The sequence below is a fragment of the Anarrhichthys ocellatus genome, unplaced genomic scaffold (assembly GCF_004355925.1).
Source record: "Anarrhichthys ocellatus isolate YVR2014 unplaced genomic scaffold, GSC_Weel_1.0 scaffold2, whole genome shotgun sequence".
Lineage (NCBI taxonomy): Eukaryota > Metazoa > Chordata > Actinopteri > Perciformes > Anarhichadidae > Anarrhichthys > Anarrhichthys ocellatus.
The window spans coordinates 12,668,372-12,677,870 of NW_022280032.1; the positions used below are offsets into that span (position 1 = coordinate 12,668,372).

Sequence of the window (9,499 nt, forward strand, 5' to 3'; positions counted from 1 at the left end):
TTATTATTCATTCTGCTGTTTTTAAAATTATTTCTATTGTTATTTATTATTTGTTTTATTTTGGTGTCTGACAGGCCTAGTTTTTGTATCTGTGTATGGAGTTGGTGTGTTTGGACGAATAAACATTTAAATGACAAAAAAAGAAGAAAAGAAATGCATTTCCTGCAGAAAATGCGTTGGAGTGATGAAAGATGAAACCAATTGCAAAGCATTGTTGAAAATACTAAAATGCATTATCTAAAGAAGCTAAAAGCTGAATTACAATGCAGGAAAAGCTGAAGCTAAACGATTTTACTGTCAAAGTAATAGTAGTAAAAGTAGTAGTATTAGTAATAGCAGTAGTAATAGTAGTAATAGCAGTAGTAGTGGGCCTAGTAGTAGCAGCAAAAACATTTCTGTTAAAAAAAGGTCATAAAAGAAAGAAAAGCGTGCAATTTCCAAACACCTTTAAACTTTACGTCCCTAAATAGGTGATGAAGGGAGATGTACTCCAATGGCCTCCCTAACGGTAAAACAGACATGGCATTTTTTGTGTGTGTCATTCAACAAAAAGAAAACAACTAACCTAAAGTTAACCATATTTGTGAGAATCGAAGAGCATTCTTGACAGGCACATGTAAGGACAGCAGAAACCGTGACGAGGTGGTCCATCAGGCGTCCCCGTTGCATAGAAACGAAAACAGACATAGGCGTCTTGAAACATGCACGCCTTTAATATCTGGCTTGCCTTGATGAGTGTAGAGCATCTACTAGCGAACCTCTCCTTGTGATAGACAAAACATAATGTACACAAGACAGACAGACTCCGGCATCTGGATAAGTACCATTGTTTAACAAAGTCTTATCAACGCGACGTCAGTTTGCGACGTTAGCCGATCGGTAATTAGCAGCCGATGGAGGTGCATTGTGAAGTTAACAGTAATCATTCGAGACTTTTAAAAAGACAAATGTAATCAGTTACCGTGTCTGTGCCGTTCTCAGCTTTAGGAAGCATCAGTTTTGTCGATGTGAGGAGGACAGACGAACCGATGAAATTAGCGGTCTCGAGCCGAACCACACCATGTTCACCTCAGCTAACCGATGGGAAGCTAACCTAGCTAACGCTCATTTCCGTTGCCAGAAGCCGTCGGATGCTAGCTCTCCTGTCGGAGCTTAGATCATTGTTTCCAGGTAACGTCATTGATCAATGCTGGCTTATACAACCATCCCAATCAAAGCGGAACAAAGTTTAAAAAGAGAGTGACGTTAAAATGGCTGGCGACATTGGCAGCATCCCTGAACTGGACCAAAAAAAATACGATTCAGACGAACAGGTGAAGATCATCTGTCTGGGTGACAGCGCAGTCGGTAAATCGAAGTGAGTATTAGCTGCAGTAAACTGTTTTGAGTTAGTAATATCAGTAACCTTCCTCAGTATGTGTTGTCCTGATTATTGTTGCCTCTCTCTCTCCTAGGCTGATGGAGAGGTTTCTCATGGACGAATAGTATCCATTTGCAGCTGGAGAAATTTAAAATGAAACTTACCTGTGTCAATCATTTTTCTCACTCGTATATGAGCTATATCGTCCTACCATGGTTATTATTACAGCCATTGTGAGCACATTAATCTCCCGTTTAAGGTCGAGATGGCCTCCAACAACGCAGACCATTTGTTCAGAGAGACTAAGACCCTTAACTCTTTCTACAGTCGTCCCCAGCAGTTGTCGACCTACGCTTTGACTCTCTACAAACACACAGCCACTGTAGGAAACAAGACTGTAGCAGTAGGTATGTATTGCTTTTGTTCTGCCGTCAGTGACCACAGGACATACATTTACCCCGTTGAAAACCTCAGTAAAGATTAAATCAGCAGGGATGTGTTTTTTGTTTTTAATGCACAGATTTCTGGGATACCGCTGGTCAGGAGAGATTCCAGAGCATGCATCCTTCGTACTACCACAAAGCACATGCGTGCATCATGGTAAACACACTCTTGGTTTCAAGACGGGTGCGTTTCCAGTAATCATCTAGCCTGCCCTTTCTGGGAGTTGGAACAACAAGTGACTTTAAAAAGTATTTCAGATTGATTACTTCAACAACTGTTTCTGTCACAATGCACTCTTGTTCCACCTCTCAAGTGTATATTAAACCTGTTCCTTTGGCTTTGAAGGGTTTAAGAAAAGTATTAATATTTGGGGTTTTAAGATGCAGATGGCGATTCTCTCGCAGAGAAGTCACCAAGGACTTGTTAGATGACTGCTGGAATGCACCAGTTGAACTGGGGAAGCCACACTGTCACTAAATATAGCAAGACTCTTTTGTAAGCCTTTCTACTTTCTCTTAGGTTTTTGATGTTCAAAGGAAGATCACGTATAAGAATCTGGCCAGCTGGTATAAGGAGCTGAGAGAGTACAGACCGGAGATACCCTGTTGTGTGGTTGCCAACAAAATTGATGGTGAGTTTGACTCTTGACACTTCACGTAACAATGAATGTTCGTCTCTTTCGATTGTATTAAACGTTAATGTTACCTCAGGACAAGTAAACTAGTTGTTTGTGCACACATTGTCTATCTGCTCTATCCTTTTGATTAATTGACTACATTTTGAGGTGTGAACACATTTGTTTTTTTGTAATTGCAGCTGATTTGAAGGTCACACAGAGAAGCTTCAACTTTGGGAAGAAGCAAGGACTCCCATTTTACTTTGTATCAGCGGCTGATGGGACTAATGTTGTTAAGGTTTGAACTTGTGCTTATTTTACTGCATTGTTAATGTCATTAATCCTCAAGTTCATTTCTTCATGCATTTCCAACTTATTAGTAGTTTTACAGTTGACTATGTATGAGATTACAATAAGAATGACTAGGCTCCTTTTGTAAATTCACCCTATAATTCTGTATCTCATTAACTGTCCAGACCATTTGAACGGCCCCTATATGTTGATAGTTCTGACTAACTGTCACAACAGATGTTCAGAGAGATGATGAAGAGGGCAGTGGACTACAAGCAAAACCCCAGCGACTTCATGGATGAAGTGATGCAAGAATTAGAGGTACATCTATCTGAATACCTAAACACAGTCTGATCACTGACGTGCTCATCATTTACATTTACAACCCCGACTAAAAGATGTTTACGACAAGAACAAAAGATGCCCTAAGACATCCCATGATTGGTTTAAAATCTACCATTGTTGTTTTGTTTAATAGAAATTTCTCAGATGCTTACTCAACCTATTCATAAACTCTAATACAACTTAAAATGCGTGTGCTTATTTTACTCTGTTGTCATTTGTTGGATTTATGAAACAGAACTTTGACCTGGAGAAGAAGGAAGATAATTCAGAAGCAGATGAGGACGCATTGAAAGCAGAGAATCCAGAGGTGGTCTGACGTATGTTTACAAGTCCTCCAAACCCTCTTGTCGTCTCATGGATAAGTTATCCTCCTGTCGATGCTCTCTACAGCCACATCGTTTGTCCTGATGTCATTTTGGTGATGGGTTTTCATACCACTGGAGGTTGGCAGGCTTTTAGTCAGGTTTTAAGTCACTGCCCTCCTTCTGTCCAATGACTCTGGCAGGCAGGGAAGTAAACCTGGTGGAATAAATAGGAATTGTGTTGTTTTAATAAAGTTTATTTAGCTGCTCTTTTAGACTTGTCATTCATACTTCTAACAATATCAACTATAAAAATCCCACAGTGAGGCTGAATGTGTATTATTTTGTAATAAGAATGTGAAGCATCTCAAGCATCTCAAAGAGAACGTGTAATTATGAACTGTATTTGCTGCTGTCCTCCATGTTTGTTCGTACTGTTGTGTGCAATGCCAGCGGGGAGCTGCATCTGTTGGCTGCTTTTGTGATGTAAAGTCTGCTTTCAGCACCCTTTAAATGAAAAGTTAATGTACCATGTAACCAAATTGTTATCATGTCTCTTTCTGACTTGCTGTGTTGCAGCAGTAGGCACAAGAGCAGTAAGTTGTCAACTTCAGCACATTATAAGATACAGCTGCCAGTCATACATGAGTAGACATCAGCCGTGTCCTTCATGATGGTTTCCAGGTGATTGTGTGTATATTCATGAGCAGAAATGTTGCCTTGAACATTAAACCAGTTTTCTGGCAGAAGGTGTCTCTCGATTTAACAAACAATTCAATTATTTATATATATATTGCATTATATGCGACTGTTTTTCTGTGGCATTTACTCATAATAAATCACACTGGAATATAATTTTACACCGTGACACTGAATCAGCAGGAACAATACTTTGATGCAGTTCATGTTTTAATTATAAATTTATTACATAATATAACAAACGTATCTCTGTGGTGGAGATATCCCGGGCAACATCTTAGATCTTGCCTCAACCTTCACCATCACCCTTGCTCTGTTTGCATGAGGAACACTAGGTAGCGTCTGGTTAACATTTACTTCGACGAGTGCCTTCACATCTTGAAATGGAAGATTTCTAACGCTATAAGCGCCCAGACGTCGCTGGGATTTGCCTCGTCATTGGATGCTGAGAAGGGGAAGTTCACCGGTGAGACGAGGCTGAGGCGTTGCAGGGATACTTCCACCAGTCTAAACTTCACAGTGCAAACAAGGAGAAAACCAACAATGAAAAAAAAAAAAAGCCTTTGATGATAAGATCACTGGTTCCAGTGGGTTTTTAAAAAGGTTACACTGCTCCCCCTACACTATTTAGATTGTGCTTTGTTGATTAGAAAATAAGACAAAGATAACCCTTCACTGAACATATTTCACCAAATGTTGTGTAAATCCGTTACACATTGCATTTTGCACCTTTATTTGTGGTAAACTTACACAACCATCTAACTAAGTATTCACTACAGCTTAGTTTCTTCTAAGCAGGCCAGTCTGTGTGAGTCCAGACTGTACACTTCCACGTCTTCAGTGTTTGTGATTGTATTTATATGGGAACAGTAAGCCAAGCTGGAAAATAACCATCATCACAGTAAAATCAAGCAATTGTGATACTTTGTCTCAAAATGCAAATAGAAATGTTAATGCAAAGTTCACAGGTAGATATACACAGGCTGTGTTGTGTGTGTGTATATATATATATGTCTATATACACACACACACACACACACACACACATATGTTTATATATAAACAATATCCTGCTTCTTTACAAAATAATAACAGTGACTGTATTTCCACCTGTAGGAAATACAGGAAGATCAAACAAATGTCTGTAGTTCTCAAGATTTCCAGGAGATGGCACCATATTATTGAGTCTAACAGCACAATAATGCTGTAATTAAGATAGTCCTAAAGCAAACACAAATATACAGTTAAAAGTTAAGTTATTTTTTGGCACATTTTTCCTTTGTGTTGTTTATTCCTCACTGGATCGCCTCATATAGCATATCCAAAACTCAGAAACTGAAGGTCTGAAAAAGGAAAAAGGAGTGCTGCCAGACAGAGTGGAGGGTAAGGAGCGCAAATGCCATCTGGGAATGGGTGTACAAAACAGTGACACTGCATAAGCTGTACCTACACAGTTAAAAGGTGAGTTATGGTGGTGTCTTGCAACGTAAAATGTAACAATGGTTTCGTTCAATACCCTGTGGTGATCTGTCTGTCTGTCTCTCCCTTTGGGCAGAGCAGTCCACTTTTTTGAAGACGTAACTCAGTACAAAACAAGAATGCAGGGCAATGATGTTCAATATATAGAGGATGAATGAATGTGTGCATTTATCCGTTTGTGTGTGCGTGTTTGTGTGACACAGCCACTGCCGGGAATCTCTGATGGTAACACAGTAAGGCTATAGTGGACTAGCTCCAAAGATGTAAACCCTAACAATCAACCATACACTCTCTCATTGTCACGTGCATCCCCATTTTCTCTCTCTCTCTCAAACAAATACACACAACAAATGGGAATAAACAAGCATTTGCAAACACACACACAGTCATACACACATGTTGAAGAGGAACGGCCACACAGAGAGATTCGGGGGATCCAGATGCACACATGCGCTTGGATGATGGGTGGCTTTTATGTTAGCACCTTGTCACCTTGTTTTGTGCAAATCTTCCCCTAGTTCAGAGTTCAGAGTTCAAAGTTCAAGAGTTCATAGAAAGAATAAAATCTGCTCACCTTTTCCACAGGTGGTTAACTATGCATATATGCCAAACATTCATATATAGATCTATATACTTTTTGTTTTTTCAAAAATTTATATGAAATCTATCATATATACATTGCTTGTGATTTAAAAAAAAAGATTTTTTTTTTTTTGTAGTTTGTTCATTTTTACAAGTGTAAGTACGTTTAGAATGGACAGGATATTCATTTTTTTCAGTCTTTTTTTCTGTCACTCTAAAATTCAAATGAGTGAAAGATCTAAGTATGATGTTCCACACGCTACAAAATCTACCCACAGTATCTGAGGGTAACAAATCAACAGTGAAAGGAAAAAAGAATAAAAAAAGATAAAAACGAACACAAAAACGTCCAAAATGAGTCTGACGACTCCATAACACTGGAGTCAGAAGTAAAATAATCAGTGAGGTCACAGTGAGGCAGTGAGTGCTATTCCCACAACCCAGATACGACGTTAAATTACCACCCGTTCTTACAAACTGCTGGCATCAAAGAAAGAGAAAAGAAAAGAAATGCACACAACTTCTCCCCAAGTCAAACTGCCTTGGCGTACTGACTGGATGCTGCTGATGTACGTAGGTCTTTAGTGGTAATAAGAGATCTGTTAGAGAAAAGCTATGGATAAAATGCTTTTTGTTGCGTGAATAAAACTCACTGCCAGCAGAAGCTACTCATGAGTACAATTGTAGATTTTGTATTGTTAATTAAAGAAAAAAATTCAGTTCTTTTTACAACCTGGTTCTTATTTTTAGAGTTCCTGCTGCCACCGTTTATGATAATATATTACTCACTTAGCAAACCGTAGAGACGGAAGTAGCGATGTTGCAAGACACAGCCAGGTTGTAAAAAACTGAATTTTCTGTAAGACCTTCCAGAGGTGTTCCCATCCCCACAGCCTGATAAACCACAGACACCTTCCTGCAGTGGCATTTTAGAAGGGCACGGGCTTTGTGTCTAGCTAATTTAAGCCTGTGTATGACAAGTTTTTCTGTCGTAAAAGTAGGTTTTAAGGAAAATTTTATTTTAACATTTTAAGCTTACTTTGGCCAGCTTGAACACATTTTCTGGTAGCAGTTTACTTCTGCAGCAAAGAAAGGAAAATTAAAGATTTCTGCTAAATTCCATGATCATTTCTTTCTCTACTGGTGATGAGAAAACATCCCAGTATTTCCTTCTTTCACTACACCAGACCTTGTGCAGCCTGGTCTGAGAAGCCTCATCGGGTTCACAGGGATGGAAATCTTGCTGGCTCTCAGACTGTGGTGGTGTTAACTTGTCCTCACAGATAATAATTGAAATGGATAGTTATAAAACAGCCAACAACCTCTCCACGCTAGTGCCCCAAACATCCATCCCTGAGTGATAAACAGGCAAAAGATGAAGTGCCTCTTTTACCAGTTAGCTGTGTCGTTAGGTGGTCCTTACTGTCTGTTGTTGTGGATCAAGTTGGGTCAGAACCACGTGAGTGTGATTTGTAGCTGAAGTAGTAGGGATGGGTGTCAACTGGGGTCTCAGCCTCACATTACGGGATGCCCTTTAGTATGAAGGAAGACCATATGACAATAAAAACAAACATCAAACTCTCTGTCCAAGACATGATGCAACTTGTCATGCTACGGTTCAAGAAAGGGTGACCATAAGGAAAGTTGTATACCTATGACAAAGAAAATCATTTCCATATCTATATACTTTTTTTTAAATTTCAAATATATATTTAGATATATATATATATATATATATATATATATATGTATATAATTGGTAGAAATTAGTAAACTATTGGTGGAATACATTTTAAGATTTCTCTCTGCCTTCTATACTAAAAACCAAAAACAGGCGCAGATTAATTTATTACATTTCCTCTTTGCAACATTGTCTTTTCTTCTGAAAGCTATATTTAGATACATGTATATCCTATTATATAATACCTATATATAATATTCCCTTTGGAAAACCAAAAAAATTGATTAAGAAAAAAGCCACGAGTGTTGGTTAAACATTCTCCAAATATAATAGATAGCACAGTCCGAGTACCGAGGCGGAGAGGTTTTCTCCCGTGGTTTACTAGGTGGAGCTCCACCTCTGGGCTCGAAAGTCTTAGGTTTAAAAACAACAGCAGGTATAGAGAAGACACACATTGTCAGAGCTGTGTCTGCACTATGTCCATAGTCCTGTGTTCATCATTGTTGATCTCTCTATAAATATTTTGAAAGGCAACTGAGCTTTCTGTTTGGAAAACAAAAGTCTTCCTCCTCCTCCTTTACTCAAACTGCGAAAGGCTTTTTGAGGCCTAATAGATGGAGTGATAGAGGTAGAGAGGAGAGGAGGGAATAGTGAGAGAGAGAAAGTGTGGGTGTTACTAGGGAAACAACTGAAGCTTACACAAATCAAATATTTTAACTGGAGCTCATGCGATTCTCCTCGGCAAAGAAAGACCGGAGCCCATTTCGAGGTCTGATCTAATTGGCTGCAGGCAAGGTGATGGGCAGACACTCAGGGCCAAGTAGAGGGGGAAACACGTGTTGACTCCCCCTCTTCAGTGCAGTGCCAAGTGCAGGGTGTTAATGCAGAACAAGAACATAAAGTGTCGCTAATGTACACAGGTTAACATTTGTGATGCAGAACATAAAAGCAGCCAGAGTAAAAGAGGAGCGGTCCCTATCTTTTCCCCTTCATCAACTCTATGTCTTGCCCGTTCTATCTTCATCTTTCTCTCCATCTGTTGCTGTGTCTCAGGGCAGGGGTCAGCTCTCTAGCAGCATTTTCAGTGCTCGCTCAATGTTCATGCGGTGTCCGACTCGTGTCACTCCCAGCTCTGCAAAGTCTTCCTTGGTTAAAGCTGGGAGGTGAGAGCCTTCGATCTCATGTTCCTGAAACCCTGCTCTGTGCTCCCCCAGATTTATGCTGTCCAGCCAGTCTCCTACGTCGTACTTATTCCAGAGGTGGAGGGGTTTCTGATGGAAGGGCCTGAGGGCTAAAAGTGGTGACCCCAGTCCGGGGGAATGGGAAGGTGATGGGGACGGGGAGCGAGAGCGGGAACGGGCACTGGAGCTCCTCATTACGAAGCGCACCTCTTTAGGCTCTTGGGGTAGGCTGAGGCTAGAGGATTTGAGGATGGTTTGTGGCGGTGTAGTCGGTGAGGTCGGTAGACCGAAGCTTGAGAATCGTCCAAGGGGGTCGCCCCGATCAGGTGAGCCTGATCCTGGGCTTAGGGTGCGTCGGCTGACAGGGTAACGGCTGCCAGGGCGGACGGTGAATGTGGTGCCGTAACTTCTCTGAGAAATGGTGTGGAGCTCGCCTAAGCTGCTGAAAAGTCTGGTGGAGACCGAGAGAGAGAGAGAGAGAGAGAGAGAGACAGAGAGAGAGAGAGAGAGAGAGAGAGA

General features: G+C 40.4%; 2 protein-coding genes across 2 annotated transcripts in view; one reads left to right on the forward strand and one right to left on the reverse strand.

The window, feature by feature from the left end:
• The first annotated feature begins 644 nt into the window (after nucleotides 1-644).
• Nucleotides 645-4,107, forward strand: rabl2 (RAB, member of RAS oncogene family-like 2). The gene is made up of 8 exons (XM_031861612.1): nucleotides 645-1,357; nucleotides 1,455-1,484; nucleotides 1,688-1,767; nucleotides 1,881-1,960; nucleotides 2,324-2,435; nucleotides 2,621-2,718; nucleotides 2,949-3,032; nucleotides 3,292-4,107. The coding sequence occupies exons 1-8, from the start codon at nucleotides 1,251-1,253 to the stop codon at nucleotides 3,370-3,372; spliced, it is 672 nt and encodes a 223-aa protein (XP_031717472.1). The 5' UTR covers nucleotides 645-1,250; the 3' UTR covers nucleotides 3,373-4,107.
• A 3,731-nt stretch (nucleotides 4,108-7,838) lies between these two features.
• The window catches only part of shank3a (SH3 and multiple ankyrin repeat domains 3a), a 120,910-nt gene continuing 119,249 nt past the window's right edge, over nucleotides 7,839-9,499 (reverse strand). Inside the window, exon 23 of the mRNA XM_031857676.1 lies at nucleotides 7,839-9,431. Coding sequence (XP_031713536.1) covers nucleotides 8,861-9,431 — 571 coding nt within the window. The 3' untranslated portion in view covers nucleotides 7,839-8,860. The remainder of the gene's footprint in view (nucleotides 9,432-9,499) is intronic.

Coding starts and splice junctions, on each gene's coding strand:
- rabl2 (XM_031861612.1), top strand. CDS start 1,251: ATGGCTGGCGACATTGGCAGCATCCCTGAACTGGACCAAAAAAAATAC. Junction 1,358..1,454: donor AGCGCAGTCGGTAAATCGAA/GTGAGTATTAGC, acceptor TCTCTCTCCTAG/GCTGATGGAGAGGTTTCTCA. Junction 2,436..2,620: donor GGTTGCCAACAAAATTGATG/GTGAGTTTGACT, acceptor TTGTAATTGCAG/CTGATTTGAAGGTCACACAG.